Below are 21,117 nucleotides of genomic sequence, written 5' to 3' on the forward strand. Positions count from 1 at the left end.
GAGAAGATGGATGATCAAGATGACATCCACACTGCCTACACTAAGTTGTACAAGGACTCTGAGAAGCATGAGAAGCTCTACAGGTTGGCTACGAGAAAGATCAGTGAAATGGAGTTGGAACATGAGGAACTCTCCACTAAGGTTGATGAAGCTAGTCAGACCATTGAAGCACTGATATTTGAGAACAATCTTGTTGTTATAAAGACCAAGAAACTGGATGTTGAACTATTTTAGGTTAGGGCACAATTGGAAAGAACTTCAAGTGCCAAGTTGGATGAAATGCTAAACTTCCAGAAGTCTACATTTGACAAAACAAGTCTTGGGTATGATTACTCTCTCTCCTCTTGCAGTACCTCTTCTAATGCATTAAATAGAGTTATTTTTGTTCCCCCTGTTAATGATGATAACTCTAAGGTAATTGATTCTTAAATTAAAAATGTGAGCGAGGATAAAAGTGATAAAGGAAAATCCATTCTAAGAGCACCCCCTAAGGATGGTAAGAAAGAAACTAAGCAGAATAATCATCACTCCACCAACAAGAAGTCTCAACCAAAGAAGCCTCACTTCTATCACTACTGTGGAGCATCTGAGTATACTCGTCCAAATTGCTATAAGCGGTTAGCCACACATTAAAGTAATAGTGTGTCATCTCTGGAGAACCAAAATCAACTCCAACTTTCTTTAGCTCCTCTTGGAGAACTTCTTAAGGCTGTCATGCTTCTTTCGAACTTTAATGGATTCAATTCTTCCTCTTATCCATCTAAAGAAAGGTTCATGCAAAAGAAAGGATCCCCATCCAGGTCTTTCATCTGGAAGGAAAAAGACTCCAAGTGATTCTATCACTTCTCCCCCTTGTTGCTTTATGTTTTGTGTTTTTGAGTTAGTCTATTTTTTATGTTTTTTTTTTTTGGTTTGTTATAATAATATTAAAAAAAAATCAGAAAAATACTAAAACAGTGTGTGTTTGTGTATATAGGTACTTGTGTACCTTGGATGGCTTTTGAAACAAAGTTTTTCAACTTTGTATCACTTGTTGCTTAGATGAGCATCTTCATGCTCTCTAAACTTTCTAAACATTTTTTTGCAATAAAATTGGTTAGACTTGTTTAGTGTGTTTTTGATTTAGGAATGCTTTAAATCCAGAGTTGAGGATGTGTTTTTTTTGCTTAACATGCTCTTTGATTGCTTGTTGTGGTGGCTATATTGTTTGCTTCATCTTGTGCTGCTTCTCCTCCTTGAAAACACTCCATTTAGACCTCTCGATAGCAGTTCGACACCTACTCGATAGTTGCTCAATAGTTCCTTGATACATGCCTCTTCTATTAAGATTTCTAGGTTGTTCTCGATACCTCTTGATAGATAGCCTAATCCATCGAGCCAATTCTTTGGAGTTTCTGTCTGCTCGATGGATGCTCGATACCTCCTCGATTTATAGAGATCTTTTTGCCATCGATACCTCTCGATCTATCGAGATTTTGTTCTCAATAGAAGCTTAATACCTTCTCGATCTATCGAGCTGCGCTTTCTATATATATATATATATATATATATCTGAGGTCTGACTCAGTTTTGCTCCAAGTCGAATATCTTGATCTTCTTTCTCAATCCAAACCTAACATTTTCACCAAAAACCTTTCTTCCTTCAAGTTTTTGGCCTAATCTAAGATTTTTTTTTTTTTTTTTGTTGGTAAGTGCTCTCAATCTCTTCATCTTCCCTTTCTTCATGCCTTTAGAGGTTTTCAAGTTTTTGGAAAAATTTTGGGGTTTTTGTGGTTTTGTCAAAATTTTTAGGTTTGGTGTTGCTAATTTGATCTCACATGCTCATGCATTGCATTCTTTGTTATAATCATGTTTTCAAGCATTCTAGGATTGTGTTACTGATTATATCTTGTGAATGCTATTAGTTTGGATTGTGTTTTTGCCCATGATGAAATTTCTTTAGCATGTGACATGTTCATGCATTATCATGCATTGCACATTGTTTTTCTTCTTTTTTCTTGTGCCTTATGTTCGGCTGTGTTCTCTGTCTTTCTTCTCTCTCTCGCTCTCTCTCTCGTTTAGTCTCCTTCTCATGGCACCTGAGAAATCTAACCCTTCTAAGAACTCAATACGTCATGGATCCTCTTCCTTTTCTTCTGCTCCCTTCCCTTTTGACTTTGTTCGGTTTAGTGATGAGAAGGCACGAGTTTACTTCTTTGAGAACGTTTCTGATTGGCCGATTCATTTAGAATGCTAGGTCATTCTGTTTAACTTTCCAAACACTCCTCTACCTGGTGTGTTTAGCTCTCGAGGATGAGCTTCTCTATGTGAGAAACCCTCGAGGTGTCCTAACGTGTTCATATAGGAGTTTTACTCCAACATGCACGCCATTGATACCTCTATACCTAGGTTTACTACGGTATTTTGAGGTACACGTATCGTAGTTACCTCGGAGCTTATTTTCGAGGTACTACATGTCCCTAGGGTGGATCATCTGGATTACCCTAGTCATGAGCGTCTTTCCTCTATCTCTAGAGTCGAGTTAGCCTTTCTATTTTTTGAGAATGCCATGTTGTGGGGAGGTAGCCTAAAGTTCTCCACAACCGAGTTTGCTAAGGGTCCACGGATCCTTAATATGGTGATAACCTTTGTACTCACTCCACGGTCACACTATAACACCATCACTAAGCCTTGTGCTCGTTTCCTTCTTTCTCTTTTGGAAGATCTTTCTATAGATTTTCCATCACACATGATAGTATATATTGTAGATTGCTATCAAGATGTAGCAACACAAGATAAGCTCATCTTTCCTTCGGCTATCACACGCATCCTCACACATATGCACGTTACCATTCCTCCCTCTCCTTGTTTCCATGTCATTGTTGCCATAAGCAAGGAGTTGATCAGGAGGAGTGTAGTTCAGTTGGCTACAAAGCGGCCTCATGTGGAGATGACGAATGTAGCCCTTACCCCTCGACCTTCCTCTACATCTGCCCCTTCTTCCTCCTCTAAGGCAGATGTCTCTTTGCTGACATCATGGATCAGCTTCAGCACATGTGTATTGATTTTGGTAGTTATCTTGACAATCTATCTGATGAGATGTGTCAAATGAACACCAGAATTAGTTGCATCGCTCGCCGCTAGTCTCGCCTTGGTGGTTTCGCGCCCTTACCTTTACCCAAGCCTACTAAGGAGACCTCTTCTGGTGGAGATGATGATGATGATGCTGATGGTTCTGGCTCTTCTAGTGATGATGAGATGACGACCTCTTAGTGATGCACCATTTGTCACTTGTGACAAAAAGAGGCAGTAGTTTTGTATATGAGAGTAGTCATTATGTTAGGGGGAGAGCTAGCATAGGATATACTAGATAGGGGGAGAGTGTTTTGAGGGATGTAGTGAGGTTTTGTTGTAGCTTTTCTCACTTCATGTACCATGGTCTTGTGACCACTTTTACATACATTGTATTCTTTGATATATATATATATATGATGATGTATGCTTTCTTCACCTTTGTCTCACAAGTGTTGTTTCTTTTCTCTCTTTATACACATGTTTCTTCTTATGTACAACTTGTCTATGTTTCACACTTGATGCCTTGATGAATCTTGTTTAAGTGTTTCAATAAAGACAAGTTGCAAATCTATCATACCATGATCTCTCTTCTTGCAAAGTTTTTCAATAGTTCCAAGATAAAGTTTCTTCTCTCCAATTAGTTTTCTCTTGACCACTTTCCTCAAAGAAAAGAGACTAGTATTTTATTGACATGTATATTTTCAAAATATGCATGGAAGATAACATAATTTAAACAAAACATTTCAAAATGAACCATGCATTGCGCAAGACATTTGCTAGTAAGATACAATTGAGATGTTGACATTATGAAAGAAAAAGTACATGACATTTATAAGTTGATGTGTCACGAAACACTTATTCAAACATTTATTTAAAGTGAGATTAATCATATTTATTGTCACTTCGGTTTATAAACCAATATAAAGATGATAATTGTGTCGACTCAATCTAATATTTATGAAGCTTAAGGTAAATCGGAAGACCATTAATTGGAATAGGAGATAGTTTCTGGATAATCTTTTCATTTGGAATTGCTTTCTCCGACTTGAATCTTGTCACCACATTCTGCATAAACACTAGTATTTCTAATCGAGCATACTCCCTCCCAGGGCAAATCCGAGGTCCTCCTCCAAATGGTACAAAGTGTAAGGTGTTGGGTCATCACCTTCAAATCTTGAAGGATCAAATTTCTCAGGATTTGGAAAGTATTTGGCATTTTTGTGTGTTGAATATGGAGTCCAAAATGTCTGCAAAAATATGGAAGCAGAACACTAAGAATTCCCATTAAAACATAGAGAATTTTCTATATAATTTGGTTCATGTACAAGTACGTGTCACCTACCTTCCAACCTTTAGGTATAGTAAAGCCTGCATAAGTGAAGTCCGTTATAACCTCTCTAAATGTTCCTGGAGAAGGTGGCATTAGTCTCAAGGTCTCACGCACCACATTCCAAGAGTACTTCATCTTCTTAATGTCATCCCAATTCAACAAATCATTTGGACCGTTGGACCTTGTAATTTCCATTTGCTCTATTTTGACAATATCATGACCCGATTTTTTGTTAGATTAATCTTTTAAAATCACATTTATGAGATATATATGTCACATGTGTCAAGAGCTGCACATATCATTCTAAACGAATTTTTTGTTTCTTCTTAATTAATAGCTACTGGTGGCCACTAAAAGATTGGGCCAATATAGTTGATTAACATCATCGACAGGTTTTGAAACTACGATGTGTGTATTTATAATGTTACACACTTTCACCCTATAATAATTTTCTATTAGATGTGTGCTTTGACAAATCTACTATTAGATTACATTTTCTCTATATAGTTTCTATACTAGCAAAATTCATTATCATTATAAATCAATAATTATCTTATTTATAAAAAATTTTGAATTCCAAATTTTTGTAGTTTAATATTCGAGTGATATGAAATTTGAGCATGTTAAGAAGAATGAGAATGTTTAATCCAATAATAAGTTACTAAATGGTGTAACATTATTAAAGATTAAACCAATTGAAGTTGGATATATATATATATATATATATATACACATATATATAGAAAATGTTTTCTAAATTGAAGTTGTTGTTGAACCCCCCAACCGCAATTGATGAAGATCTTTTAAATGGAAAGAATTATAGCATAATAATCCTAAATTGAAAGAATACATATGCCCATAATACTGTTGAGAAGAAATACCTTTTAAGACTTCATTGTAAACATTAGGGAAGTCTGCTAGATACTTCAACACGAATGTGATAGCAGAACTAGTGGTATCATGGCCAGCAAAAAGTAAGCCCATAATTTTGCTAGCAATCAAAATGTCGTTCATAACTGATCCGCTGTTCTCATCTAATTCAGGAAGCGCGAGTTATAGAGTCACGAGCAACAGTCACATTATTCTCTGATAGCAGTTGCTCCTTCTTCCTCTGTTGGATGACTTCTAAAAGCTTCTGATGAATGACTTTGCCTGCTTTAAATACGCGGTTAAAGGATGTGCCAGGGATATTTATAGGCAAAGACATTAAACCATCTTTGATATGGGCAAAGAGATCAGCCAATGTTGTCACATAATTGGGATCTGTGATACTCATAAACAACCTACAACCCAATGCAAAGGTATACTTCATTGAGAGAGGCAAAACCTTGACTTGTCCGTAAGGAGACCAATATGTCTCCAAGTGTTCCTTTGCCATGGAGTCCATGATAGGTATGAAATATTGAAGAGCTTCTGGCTTGAGAAATTCAACTATGGCTCTCCGTAGTGTAATATAATCTTCTGGGACAAAGTTTTCAAGAGTTTCAGGAGATAACATAACTTTTTCCACGGAACGAGGCCACCAAGAGATGACATATTTTTTCTCGTTGGTGAACAGAAACTTGTTTCCGGAAGCTCCACAAAACACAGCCATGTTCTCCCCAAACATTGAGGTTTTGAAGAGATACTGCGAGTATTTGCTCATTCTGTCCTTAATGAACATCTCTGGGGTTCCAGCCATGGAAAATTCCAATGTTTCCCCAATGACATGCCATCCTGTTTTACCGGGTGGCAACTTGGCACGAATTGATTTTTGTTTAAATATGAGAAAGATGAGTGAGAACGTAATACAGAGGACTACAAGGTGAAACAGGCTTGGGAAGAAATACGAATCAACTTCCACTGGGCAAGAAGAGAAAAGGTGAGTGCACGATGCAAGAATTTGAATACTCTTTTGCCTCTTAATAAAGATAATAATTATATTACCAAAAAAAAAAAAAAATCTATATCTTGCCACCAATAAATAGAGCAGATAGGGAATTATCACAAATCTCTATCTTCATTCTCACTCTAAATGTTCCACCTATCCAGTGCCAGCTCAATATATGTGAGTCAAATAGGCAACGGCCTAAGGCTCTCAATGGAAAAAAAAAAGGCCCCAAAATTTTACCAACAAAGATATTCATGTATCAATTAAGCACAAAATATTTACCGATAAAGAAAAAGTAATTATTATTTTTTATCAAAGAAAAACCAGTTAAAAAAGTCCTCTTCATTGGATGTAGCAAGGATTGCTCATTTTTCTCAATTTTAAAGAATAAAACTCATTAATCTCTTACACACAAATGTTAAAAGAACTCATTAATCTCTCACTTGTAAATAAATATATACTCAAATTTTATATAGAGAAATCAAATAAATAATTTTATTAAAATTTTCAATCATAATTTTTTAGTATTTAGTTGTTTCACTCAACAAATAATGTTTATTATAGTTGTATAAACATTGAGTATTACGATAGATTCATTTTAATTTATAATTTTGCATATAAAAAATAGATTTTAAATAAATAAATAAATCAAAAATTACTTAAATATTTTATTAATATTCAAAATATAAGAATAGGCCCACTTAAATAGTCGCTTTATGGCTCACAATGCCTTGGCCAGCCCTGCAACTATCCTATGTTCTAACAAACCCAACATTCAATCCAAAAATGGAAAGTACTTAAAAAGTTGGCTGCCTGACTTACATTCCAGCCGAGTCATTTCTCCTCAGAAGAATTTTCCCAACAACAGCCGGGTATGCGCCTTGATAGATGAGGAAAACAGGTGTTGGCTTGAAAATATTATACGTGATGAACTCTTTCCTCATGAAGTGGATGCAATCATGAAGCTCCCTTTGAGCTTAGAAGCCACGGATGACAAACTAATTTGGGCTGAAACTCAGTCAGGACACTATACAACCAAATCAGCTTACCGAGTCTTATTAAGAAAGGCTGAAGAATCTTGTCCTGGCTCCTCCAACCCAACGGCCCACAAACAATTCTAGAATGAGATTTGGTCATTGAACATTCCAAATAAAATTCGCCATTTCATTTGGATGGCAGCTAATGATTCACTCCCTACAAAAAAGAACTTGCAGAGGCGGAAAATAGTGACAGACCCAACGTGTGATCAATGTGGAGAAGAAGATGAAGATTGTTTACATGCATTGTGGGGCTGCCAATCAGTGAAGCATGTCTGGTGGGATTTTGAATGTTGCAGAAAATTCATATCAGAAAGGTTTGTAAGTTTCCGTGATTTATTTCAAGGAATTCTTGCACAAAGAAACCAACACATGGCTGAACTGTTTGCCTACATGGGATGGAGTCTATGGTACAACAGGAATGCAAAAAGAGTTGGGTCCACTTCCTTGCCAGCGGAAAAAATTTTCAATGATGCTGTGGAACGGCTGCAAGAGTTCCATTCGGTGCAAGATTACTCAATACAAGATGACGTGGTTGTTCATTCAACCCAATGGCGGCCTCCTCCACATCCAACCTACAAAATAAATTTTGATGGAGCTACTTTCATTGAATCGGACACGGCAGGTTTGGGTGTGGTAGCTCGTGACTCAGATGGTATGGTTATCGCCTCCTTGTCGGAACGAATCAGTCTTCCACCAACGGTTGCTGACTTAGAAGCTCTAGCGTGCAGAAGAGCGATCTTATTTGCCCTTGAATTAGGACTCCAAGATGTGGTGTTTGAAGGTGACTCGGAGGTTATTATCAAACACCTCAAAGCAGAACAGCCCTGTTTGACAGCTTATGGGCACATAATAGATGAAGCACGAAGCCTTTCAGCCAGGTTGAGACAAGCATCATACTCACACATAAGGCGCAAGGGAAACAAAGTAGCTGATCAACTTGCAAAACTAGCAAAAAGCTTGTATGAACCACGAGTGTGGATGGAGGACATTCATAGTAATGCTCTGCAATATGTATTCCATGACAGAGGCGTAATGCCTGTTTAATGAAAAGCACTGTTTCGTTTTCTCAAAAAAAAAAAAAAAAAAAAAAAAAAACTTTCATTTGACTTTTGAACTTATCGCAAATCTACCTCGACAAATTTGGACCAAGATTGACAAAAGGCATTACTAGCTAGATCGGCGGCCTTAAGATCTTGACGGCTGCATACCAACTATTAAAGCTCTAGCTTTTACTATCCACCAATTGAAGGGTATATACTATATATAGTCATCAATGCTTTTCTTTTTTCCAAGGTTTACAAGAAAATATATATATATATATTTTTTTTAAAGAAAACCTAAAAAATGACTTGTTTTAATTTTTGCATTAAGAAAAAAAAAGTAAACAACCAATTTTTTAAAATAAATGGAAGTTTTTATGGGGATGAGCTAGGTAACATCCTAGGAGGGTTCAATCAAATCAAAGTGTGCTTATAGATGGTTAGATACCCATGGTGGGTGGAGGTGCCTTTTAACCCAAAGGCAAGGGCAACAGGGTATGCTAAGATTAGATTAATCTATAAAGGGTGGACAAACTAACAAGTAACCACATCTCACCCTATTAATCATAACATATATTCAACCACTTTAATGCCCCACTTGGTAACAAGCATGGGTTACTAAGTTCAATTGATTTTCAAAAGTATCATATTTTATTTTACAATGATGGATTTTTGCAGGAAACTATATTTACAAGGTAATCCCTAAAGTTCAAAGTAATCATTTATTTTACTTGATGAACTTAATGTGATTGTTTTTAATCACTTAAAAACTTAGAATGCTTAATTTTAGCCCCTAACAAACTTTAAAATGTTTTTTAGTCTCTAATGTATAAAAAAATTAGGTTTTTGGGTAATTTTATATTTTTTAGGATTTTTATGAAATTTTTAAATTTATATTTTTTGTGGCCCATTGGGAAAATGGAAATTTAAAATTTTTTAATTAACCTAATTAAAAATTCTTGAAAGAATTGGTGGATGACTAAATCTTGTTAATCATCTTGAGTGAAGAATTTTTAATTCGGATAATTAAATCCATATTAATTAATCCAACTAAAAGTCTTGGAATTGCTTTTTCATGATTGAATTTTGAATTAAAGAGAAACTAAATCCATGTTAATAATCCGAGGTTAAAATTTTTAATTTTAAACTTTAAATCCCCTCTAATTATTCCATTAAAAGTATTGAAATCATCTGTGAATGATTGGATACATGCCTACCCATGGGTTAAGAATTGTAATTTAAGTTATCAATTTCATGTTCATCAACATGATTAAAATTTTTGAAATTTTTTGTGGATGATTTGGATCTATGCCAGTCAATCTGGATTTGGAATTTTAATCTGAGTAATTTAATCCCTGTTAATTAACCTAATTGAAAATCTTGTAATTGTTTGTGGATCAATAATTTTGTTTAAATATGTTAGGTTCTAAGGATTAGGAACTAATGTATTAGAACTCTAATTTGTATTGTTGATAAACCATGATCAAAACAACTTTTAGTCCTATTTAGACTTGCTCAAAGTATATGTGTTTTATGTAAAGTTGAAATCGAGTTATTGCAGAATTTACTATGCAATTCTGTCTGGCTCGATCAATCGAGAATTAGACTCGATCAATCAAAACTCGAGTAGAATGTTTTTTTTTTGCAGAATTCTTTCAACTCAGCCCAAGCCCATATAATGTGTAGGGTTTTATGTTTTGTCTTAAGTATAAAAGGGAAAACCCTAACCACATTTTTGGTTGTCCATTATGCTGTGTGTGTGAATCTTTTGTGAGATCAATAGGTGGTTGCCTTCACATATACCTAGGGTTTCCAAGATTCAAGACTATGTCAAGAACTTGGTAATCGATTTAGTTGCTACATTAAAGAGCAAAAGAAAACATAAGCGGGTGTGCTTGTATTTGTTGGAGAATCCAAGAAAGAAGGTGTCCGTGGTCTCGGAGTTTGCATGTGGTTGTGTCAGTAAGTTTCTACTGGTGGATAGCAATAGGATGTTAGTGGTCTAAGTCCTATTGTAAAACTTCGATTCTTTTACAGTGGATTCAGATTTACCTTGAGGATAGCTAGGTTAAATCCTCCCTAGATTTTTACTGGTGTAGTTTCTTGTGTCATCATATCTTTGTGTTCTTTATATTCCGCACTTTACATTAATATGATTATATGATTGTGTAAACCTAGATCTAAAATTTGAACTAAATAATCACTTGGTTAATTTACTAGGTTAATTCAAGTTGTGTTTTAAGGGGTCTAAAAACAAACAAGCGGTATCAGAGCGGGTAGCTCTTTTGTTGAAGATCTTTTGATCTCTGAGCTAATCCTTAACCCCTGTTGTTATGAAACACGAACACTCTCTTGTTATTCCACCTTACTTTGATGGCAATAATTATACTTATTGGAAAGTAAGGATAAAAGCTTGCCTGAAATGAATTGATGAGAGAATCTGGAACTCCATTGAATACGGATGGAAGAAGCTCACTACTCCTATTAGTGAGTGGCAAACTTCTCAAAAAGAAGTAGTCGCGTTCAATAGCAAAGCTATGAATGCTATCTTTAACGCTATTTCTATGGAGGAATTTAAAAGAATCTCTAATGTTGAGGTTGCTTATACTACTTGGAATATCCTCTAGACTATGCATGAAGGCACAAAGGCTATTAAAAGTAATTAACTTCTAAATTTGAAAGCATTAGGATGTCTAATGATGAATTTTTTAATGAATTCTATGTTAAACTTAATGATATTGTTAATCTGCTTATAATTTGGGTGAAATCTATGATCAATCTAAAATTGTTAGGAAGATTCTTAGATCTTTAACTGAAAATTTTAGACCCAAAGTGACTGCAATCACTGAGAGCAAGGATGTGGACTACATCCCTGTTGATGAACTTGTAGGATCTCTTCAATCCTATGAGTTGGACCTACCTAAGACTAGCAAATCAAAATCAATGGCTCTCAAGTCTGTTGATTATGTTGAGGCAAGTGGATTTGATGATGATCTATCTGCTACTAAAATTGCTTACCTTGCCAAGAATTTTAGAAATTTTCTTAGGAACAATAATAGAAGGGAAAGAGGTAATAACACTGCTGAACATAGAAATTTTAGGAGGAATGATCCCACTAAGGTTAATAACACTGAAAAACCTAAAGAAAAAGTAGGTCAACCTTCTAATAATTCTATAGGTCCTCAATGTTTTGGATGTTAAGGGTATGGTTATATGAAATCTGAATGTCCTACACTGTTTTGGATGGTAAGGCTATGGTTGTAACCCTCAATGATGATGAGTCTGGTTGTGACGAGGATGGAAACTTCATTACTTTCACTGTTACTGCTATAGTCAATGAAAGCTTATCTGTTGAAGAGAACCCTTCTAATGGGGAACTCTCTGAGGATGCAAATCTTTAAGAAGCCTATAATAAACTTTGCAAAGTTACTGCAAAGGATGCTATGAGTGTTGAATTAGGCTTAAAGAAAATTGCTTCTCTTGAGCTTGATAAGAAAAATTTTCTTGTGAATTTATTTGATTCTACTGAACTTTTGAATAATGTGAAGACTGAGAATATGCTTTTGCTTGAAAAAGTCAAGAAATTGGAAAATGAACTATTTGTTGCTAGAGAACAAACTGATAGGTTTGCTAGCTCCAAACTAGATCACATGCTAACTATTCAAAAGTCTCCCTATGACAAAATTGGCTTAGGTTTTGTAGAAAGCATCTTTGTGTCTACACCACATTTCACAAACTTTGTTTCTTCCTCTTATTCTGAACCCCTTGTGAGTGAGAATGTCAAACCCTCTGTGAGTGAGGCTAAATCTGTAAAAGTTACACCACCTAGGAAGATTAGGGTTGATCTAAAAGAGTCTAAACCTAAAGAGTCTACCCTTACTAAGGACAAGTTGCATGGTAAGCCTGCTTGGGTTTGTCATTTTTGTGGGAAGTCTGGACACATTCGTCCAAATTGTTACAAGCTTCAAGCTGCTAAGAGAGCAAACAAACCGAAAGTGTGTGTGCTTCAAGCACAAGATCCTATGGTACTTATTGGTGAATTGGTAAAAGCCTTAAACCTTTATTCCAATCTTGGAGTTGGTAATCATTCTCATGTGAATAAGAACGACAATGCTGGAGGTGCATCTAAAAATTTTTGGATGCAAAATGCTCAATCTAAGTGAGTTTTTCTGACATGGTCCTTGTACTTCTTTGCTCTACTCTTTGCGACCATTGTTATTTTTTGTTGTTGTTTTATTTTGTTTCTAGGACTTGTATTGCATAACATTCATGCATTTCATTCTAGGACTATTTTTGTTTCTTATTTTCCAAAAAAAAAAAAAAGGGGAAAAAGGAAAAGGAAAGAAAATTGTGTTTTGCATTTTTTTCTTAGATTTGAAATCTAGGTTGGCCAATTTAATCTTTACATAACATGTTTATGTATTTTGTTTAGCTTGGATGAGCTTATTTATTGCACTTTACTAGTTGAAACTTTGTAGTGTATGTTGTGTGTGAAGATGTTTATAATTTTTGATCACATGATCTTGATCTTGAAGTCACATGCTTTTGATTGTTGGACTTGAACTTTTTGAGAAAGGCATAAATAACCATCTCACCACTGTTTACTAGCTAATCATGAACACCTTAGTGCCTATCGTAAGATTTTGTGTTCGAGAAAATGTAGCACATGCACAAAAAGAATATAAGGTGTAGCCTTGGCTTAAATGATAAAATTGGTATGTACATTATTGGACTTTATGTTAAATCAAGCAAATAAAATTGGTGTGTACATTACCCTGACTATTATTAACAAGTTTCTAAACAAATAAAATTGGAGTGTACAATATGAGACAAATTCAAGAAACTTACATGATTGCAAGCTTGTTTTCTAGGAGATGTGAGAGTTATATGATGTAACTCTTTAGGTGATAGTCTCTTTCAAATTCAATGTGATGAATTTTGTGGAAACTATGATTGATTTCTATTTACATGTCACCTCACATGTATCTCAAGTTTTTGCTAGTTGCACACACTATACAAGTTACTCTTTGCTAAACTCTGTACATGTTATTATGTGTGATTTTGATTTGGCCAACCAAGTTTGAAAATTCCCTGTATTTTATGCAAAATGTGCTTGAAGCCTGAGAATTTAAGGAGAATTGGTTGAACATCTTAATTTTGGGAAAACTGGGTTCAAAACAAATGTTTTTGAAAAGCATTTCATCTCAAACTTATGCATTTTGTTCACAAAATTCAATGCTTTGAGAAGTTTCTACAATATTTTGCTTTGTTTTTCAAAAATATTATTTCCAGAAAATTTTGGCTTAGCTCTGTGTATTTCAATTGATCGAATCTATTTTTCGATCAATCGAAAATGCAATTAAAATTTCTTGGCTTGGTTCTGTGTATTTTGATTGATCGAATTTGTTTTTCAATCAATCGAAAATACAATTAAAATTTCTTGGCTTGGTTCTATGTGTTTCAATTGATTGAAACTAATTTTCGATCAATCGAAAATCGTATAGAGAGTTTTTTAAAACACTTGAATCTCACGTGTTCAAACACTTTTTCAAAAAGTTTTCAAACACTTTCTCTCTCTATCCGATCGGTCAATGCTCCAATCAAGATTTTTTGTCGTTTTTCTCCATTCTTTTTGCAAAGATTTTCTCCTCTAAGGCTAGTAAGACCCTTTTACTCTTCTTTTTGCATTTATTTTCATGTTTCATGCATTTAATCATGCATTTTGGGGAAAATTTTGAACCTTGAAATATTTGGGGATTTTGATGTTTTAAGCTTTTTCTTTCAAAATTGATTATTGGGTTGTTGTTGTGGGACACTATAAAACTGTTCTTGGTGAATTGATTTGATTAATTTGATGAATTTGGTGAAATTGGAATTTAGGCTTGAAAGTATCCGATTTGGGGGTTTTTGTTCAATTTGGTTTAAATTGATGAAATTGACTTGTTTGCTTGATTGATTTGGTCATTACAAACTGTTCTCTATCATGTATAATGATCAATTTGGTCAATTTGTTGGTTTTGTGAAATTGGGTTTTTCAAATTTTGGGGTTTTTGATGTAAACTCTATGCTCAAGTCAATTTTGTAATTTTAAAGCTAAATTGAACCTATTCTTATTGCATTAGGGCATGCATCATATGTTGATAATGTTCATGCATCATATAGAATTGATATTTCTATTTTTTTTTATGCTAACTTGCAGTCTGCCTTTGGTTTTTCTTTGTTTTTCTTTGTTGGTTCTTTTCTGTGTGTCTTGTCATTTCCTTAGCATCATGCCTAGGAAAACTAGATCCAATAGGACCTCCACTTCGTCTTCTTCCCCCACCTTTGATAGTGATAGCTTCTTGAGTGAGATAAACTAGGAAGCATTTGAAAAGCTTAACCTAGGAGAAACATTTGGGCTAAGAGAAAAGTACTTTTAAATGAGCTAGATCCCGAGATTAGGCGTAACTTTGAGTGTAGGGGCTGGTTACCTTTGTTGGATATTTCACATCCACCTCTGGCTACCTTGATTAGAGACTTTTATTCAAACCTCTTTGTCTACTCTTATGATGCCAACACTCGTGAGGAGTTGGGTATGGGGTGTAGGGTACACCATTACTCCTTCGGTAGTGGCTGATGCCCTTGGGGTACCAGTGGTCCGGCATCCTGTCTACCCTTATGATGAGTCTCCTCCATTGGATGACATCATGTCTTATATCACTGGGTCTTCTATCCAGTGGGGTTCTGATCCTGGGATCACCACTGCTGAGCTCACTTCGATTCATTATATTTTCTTTAGGATTGCTTGTCATTCTTTTCGGGCTATCTCTCATCTGCACACCATTCCTTTAAAGTGTTGTGCATTTTTGTATGCCTTGGTTACTGATGCTCCTATTAGCTTTCCTCATCTTTTCATTCATTACTTGATTGAGGTGCATAGGAGTAGGTCTACTGCTCATGCTTTGTTCTTCCCCATTTTTATTCACCAGATTCTTTTGCATCTCAGTTTAGTTGAGTTTTCTGTGTCTGAGCCTGTTCACATAGTTGCTCCCATAGGTGCTCCTTTCTTCGACAAAGGATGCTCATTTGAGTGCTAGCTCTAAACGCCCTAGGGTAGAGTCTTCCGGTGTCGCATCTCCTCTTGCCTCTTCTACAGGTGATGCTACGGCTGAGGAGGAGCCTATTAATCATGCTGCTGATCCTGATGTTCCTTCACCTCCTACCTTAGATGATTCGGACATTCGACGTACTTTGGAGACTGTCATGACCGTTTAGGCGGCTCATGGACAGATTTTGGTGGACATGCTTGACGAGTTTCGTGCTTTGCGAGCAGATCTGGAGCATTTGAGATAATCGCCTTCGTCACCTCCTTTTGATGATGTGTGATTGCCCTTTGGCATTCCGTCACAAAAAGGGGGAGTACACTTGTAGAGGATTTTTTGTAGTTAGGGGGAGATTTTTGTACTTGTGGAGCTATTAGATTGTATCTGGATGCTTCATTGTGTATTTACAATTTTTTTGGCTCATGATGTATTTTTTGGGTTTTTCATGATAAGGGGAGATACATTGATTGGTATATTTGTCTTGTTTCACATTGCTTATTGATTTATATTTATGAGCTATTCATGATATATGTCTTTATTGTATGTTATGTGAAATCAAGAAGTTATTTTTGTTTTACTTGTATTTTCCACATGCATTTATGTGTTTGTTGAGTGTTTTAGGAAATATACAAGTTGATTTAGTTGTGCTGCTGTCTACACTTGCAACTGATAGATAGTAGTTAGGTTGAATTTGTTGTGTTGGGATATGTTTTTATATTGGGCTATTTTTATGTAAACTTTGAGCAATTTTGTTTAGTTTTGTGTTTTGTCACGGATTGCCAAAGGGAGAGTTTGTTAGGTTCTAAGGATTAGGAACTAATGTATTAGAACTCTAAGTTGTATTGTTGGCAAACTATGATCAAAACAACTTTTAGTCTTGTTTAGACTTGCTCAAAGTATATGCGTTTTATGTAAAGTTGGAATCGAGTTACTGTAGAATTTACTATGCAATTCTGTCTGGCTCGATCGATCAAGAATTAGACTCGATTGATTGAAACTCAGGCATAATATTTTTCTGCAGAATTCTTTCAACTCTACCCAAGCCCATATGACGTGTGGAGTTTTATATTTTGTCTTAAGTATAAAAGGGAAAATCCTAGCCACATTTTTGGTTGTCCATTATGCTGTGTGTGTGAATCTTTTGTGAGATCAAGAGGTGGTTACCTTTACACATACTGAGGGTTTCTAAGATTGAAGACTATGTCAAGAACTTGATAATCGATTCAGTTGCTGCATTAAAGTGCTAAAAGAAACACAAGCGGGTGTGCTTGTATTTGTTGGAGAATCCAAGAAAGAAGGAGTCCGTGGTCTCAGAGCTTGCATGTGGTCGTGTTAGTAAGTTTCTACTGGTGGGTAGCAATAGGATGTTAGTGGTCTAAGTCTTATTGTAAAAATTTGATTCTTTCATAGTGGATTCAGGTTTACCTTGAGGATAGCTAAGTTAAATCTTTCCCAGGTTTTTATCGGTGTGGTTTCCTAGGTTATCATATTTTTGTGTTCTTTATATTCCGCACTTTACATTGATATGATTATATGATTGTGTCAACCTAGATCTGAAATTTGAACTAAATAATCACTTGGCTAATTTACTAGGTTAATTTGATCGTGTTTTAAGGGGTCTAAAAACAAACAAAATACATTAAATATTACACAATAGGCATTGAATGCAACAATAGTTTTAGAAAACAGAATATAATATAGAAATAAATTAATTTCTAGTAGAATAAAAAAAAAAAAATATATATATATATATATATATATACACACATATAATTTTTATATGCCATTACATATATATAATGCTATACAAGAGAAGTATAAAAATGACAGCTAAATGATTTTTAAATATTTTTTTTTTTTTATGGATGACAAAGTAAATATGTCTCAAAGTTGTAATTTTTAACCATAAAAACATAGCTTTTTTGAACTTCGTGAAAGGAAAATTCCTAGCTATTATAGTGAGATTTTATTGTGGCTATAGAAGAACACTTTATATATCCTTAACTCTTTAAATGCAAAATAAAAAAGATTATGTTTTGGAAGGGAAATATATATATATATATATATATATTTTTTGAAATCGATTAAATGAGTGTTTGTAGGTTTTTTTTTTTATTTTTAATATGAAGAGGGGGGGGGGGGGGGGGGGGGGGGGGGGAATTAAAAAAATATTATACTTTATTTAAAACTTTTATCTAGAAAAAAGAAGAGGGGAAGAGATTGGAAAAGCCAAGGGTGATAGCCCCCTCCCTTTATAATTTGTAGCTAATGCTTAATATTGTAGCTCACGTTATATTAAGCAGTATTCCAGAGGATTTAAGTAAATATTTTTAATTTTTCATATTATACTATATATGATACGGTCGAATAATTATAAGAGTGTATTTACATCAAATCGGATGATAAATTTTACTATGTCACATGGTCCCTTGTTTTCTTTCAATATATATATATATTTTTTTTGGTCATTTTGGATAGGCATGTAGCACTACAAACCAAAAATAAAAAAAGTAAATGCAAGGTGGGTTTTTTTTTTTTTTTTTTATTTAATTTTTTATATAACACAATTGAAATTCAATGAAATTCATAAGTCAATCTATTTGTTTACTTCAGACCTAGGCCAGTATAATTATTGATAATTTCTTCTCTTTCTTCCCTTGGCCTATTAGATAAAAATTAAACAATTATTCCACAAAGTAAAAGCAAAACAAATTTTAACCAAGATTGACAACAAATTAATTTTAAAAAAAAAGAAAAAAGAGTAATAAGTGGTTGTTTGTACGAAGAATTACCAAGTAGCGTGCTAAAAAGGGTGCCGTGATTATTGATGGTCAAGTTAAGTGTTTATAGATGGATGCCCACTCATGGTGGGTTGGGGTGCTTTTCAACCCAAGGGCAAGGGTGCATGCTAAATAACCACATGACCCTATTCTTGTTTGTTGTAGCAGAGAGAGAGAGAGAGAGAGAGGACTTAACTAGACCCTTAAAATTTGGTGTGGTTTTATTTTTTCTAGCCAAAGTTTAAAATTATTTATTTAATCTTTTAGGGTTAAATAAACCCAACATAATCCCCTAATGTTACCTATCATTTTAATTGAGAACCCTTCCAACCATGCTTTTGTTGATGTGTTTGTTAAGTGACATTTAAGTCTGTCATATACTAGTACGACGAATGAAATCTTGATAAGTCAATTAAATATGCCAAGTCAATTATATAGCATAAACAATTTCAAAAATTAAAACAAATTCTTTAATATCTAAAATTAAATCAAGCTTTACCAACCAAAAAAGAAATCTCTCTCTCTCTCTCATGAATTTTTGTTTGTAAGCCGAGAAAATTCCCTTGTGATTTGAATAATTTTATTTATGTAATTTTTACATGTAGAATTAATGGAAAATGAATTATTAAAAAACAGTATGCAAGAGTAAGATTATTGGATTTCTGTTTGGATAACAAGAGAAAGCTGGAAAGATTGTTGTTCTATGTTTGTTTATTAAGAAAACAGATAGAAAATGAATAATTGATAGAAAAAGTAACTGGAAGAATATAATAAAAAGAAGTAGATAAATTATTAAATAATTTTTTATTAAAATGGACAAAACAAAGTTATTTTAATCGAGATAAAAAGTATATTTTTTGGGAATATGGTGACGCTTGACGTCCATCTCAGCATGAGCATGGCTAGAACAACTCCCAATCAAAACAACAGGTAATGTTAGGAGAGCGAATAAAAAATTTGAAATTTTAGGAGATAAAATCAAAATTACCTTAAAATTTAAGTGTCTAATTTACAATTTTGTTTTTAAAAAAAAAGTAGTTGAGGAGCGGGCTTTGCTGGCATGCAATGGTTGAATATGATGACTATTATTTATGCCAAAATTTTCTTTATTTCTTTTAGTAACACTATAGACACAAAAATTATGCAACATTTTTTACAATATCTAAACTCACCATTGATATCATATTTTCACCTATTACTAATAATAATCTGGTTAGTGTGAAATTTTGTGTATCTAAGAGTCTCTCTTGGTTTTTTAATGGAAGAAAAAAATATTGCAATAGTTGGGTATAAAAGATACATCCTTAACAAAGAGGTCAACGGAAAAAAAAGGGTGCATTCTCAAGCCAGATATTTAAAAACATATCATATATATTAATTAATCTATTGCTATTACTTTTTTTAAAGGAAGACAAGTCATGAAATAGAAAATAACAAATAACCATTTGCTTGTAATTATAAGAAAAGGAATAAGGTAATTAACGCTAAACTTTTGAATGAGCTACGAGAGAAAGGGGAAAGAAACTACCTCAAGGAGCTTCCATGGCCCCACTAGTGGGCGTAGAGTTCCTTGGCTAAGCGTATTCAAGGAAGAGTAAAAGTAGGCCAAGCATTCGTGCCTCCAATTGGCAGTCCGAGCCCTCTCAAAGTCTCGGAAAAGGGCCAGCCACATCAAAGTCACCATCTGCCCCCCATTGGCAAATAAGTACACCCCCAACAGGTATAGGAAATAGACTTTGGCCATCCGGGCACACTCCTCAGCCATCCTCCATGGGTGACGCATAAAATCTACCTCAAGGTTAGTGTACGGATCATCTCCATAGCATACCTCCCCTCCAGCAGCTCTGCACCAAGCTGAGTGCCTGACTCATTCTCCAAACTTATCGGGACTCCATCAAACCATAGGTCGGTCATGCGGTGGAAGTCATAAGGAGTGATGGTCATCTCACGGTCAGCAATGTGGAAGGTGTGAGTAGTGTCCCACCACCTTTCAACTAAGGTTTGCACAAAGACAGCATTAGCAGACCTCTCAAGCAGCAAGCAGAGGACGGGCTCAAAACCCATAGTACAAATGTGACCTCGAGTCTACTCGGTAAGGATGTTGTACCATACCAATGCCTGGCTGGTGCTCCCCTTACTAGAATATGGAGCTAAAACCTGCAAAAAGAGAATGAGATTAAATTCATGATTAGGTGAAAAGAATAGTGGGAAAGTGATATTGGATTCACAATAGAGTTGAGGCATACAATGGGATGCAAAATGGTGAGGAATGATGTTAAAATTGCAAACAGATGAAGAACAATTGAAAAAGGAGTCCAAATGCCCAAACTAGGGTTTCTGCCTGGCGCTATGTGTGCATAGGAAGGTAGCAAAATACGTAGGATTTTGCATACATGAGTAGGTTGGAGGCTGCATGAGCATGAACTGAAGAATGGATACACGCGCGCGAAACAAGCTTGCATATGTATGAATACAAGCTATGCGCACAAAAACATATCTACACACGCAAGCCCAAACCTACGCTTGCAGGAATGAACACAGAAGGGTGTTCTTTGACTTTTTCAAGTTTTTCTCAATCAAAACTCAACCTAAACATGTTCCTACCCCTCCTAAAGTGTCAGGTTTTCATCTAAACCCATCCCACAGCAAAACCCAAGCATTTACCCTTTGTATTTATTTAGAAAACCATCCAATCCTATCCGAGAACCCAAAATTAAAGCAATTTGACACAATTACACAAAAACATGTTGACTACTGCCATTAATTTGCTAATTGACACTTTCATATGGCTTTTAGGAAGTTTTAGGAAAATGAAATGTGAAATTATCAAACACTCATTGTATATAAAAATTGTTTCCATATTAAGTTTTCCACATTGACAAAGAAATTCATACAAATTATTCAATGTTTAACGTGTAGAA

General features: G+C 34.8%; 1 protein-coding gene and 1 pseudogene across 1 annotated transcript; one reads left to right on the top strand and one right to left on the bottom strand.

The window, feature by feature from the left end:
- Window positions 1-4,002: 4,002 nt before the first annotated feature.
- Window positions 4,003-7,092, bottom strand: LOC115986074 (annotated as a pseudogene).
- Window positions 7,093-7,426: 334 nt separating this feature from the next.
- On the top strand, window positions 7,427-8,338 carry LOC115986075. The gene has a single exon (XM_031108937.1). It carries the CDS (start codon window positions 7,427-7,429, stop codon window positions 8,336-8,338), a length of 912 nt encoding a protein of 303 aa, XP_030964797.1.
- Window positions 8,339-21,117: the final 12,779 nt, after the last annotated feature.

Source organism: Quercus lobata, chromosome 4 (assembly GCF_001633185.2).
Source record: "Quercus lobata isolate SW786 chromosome 4, ValleyOak3.0 Primary Assembly, whole genome shotgun sequence".
NCBI classification, from domain to species: domain Eukaryota; kingdom Viridiplantae; phylum Streptophyta; class Magnoliopsida; order Fagales; family Fagaceae; genus Quercus; species Quercus lobata.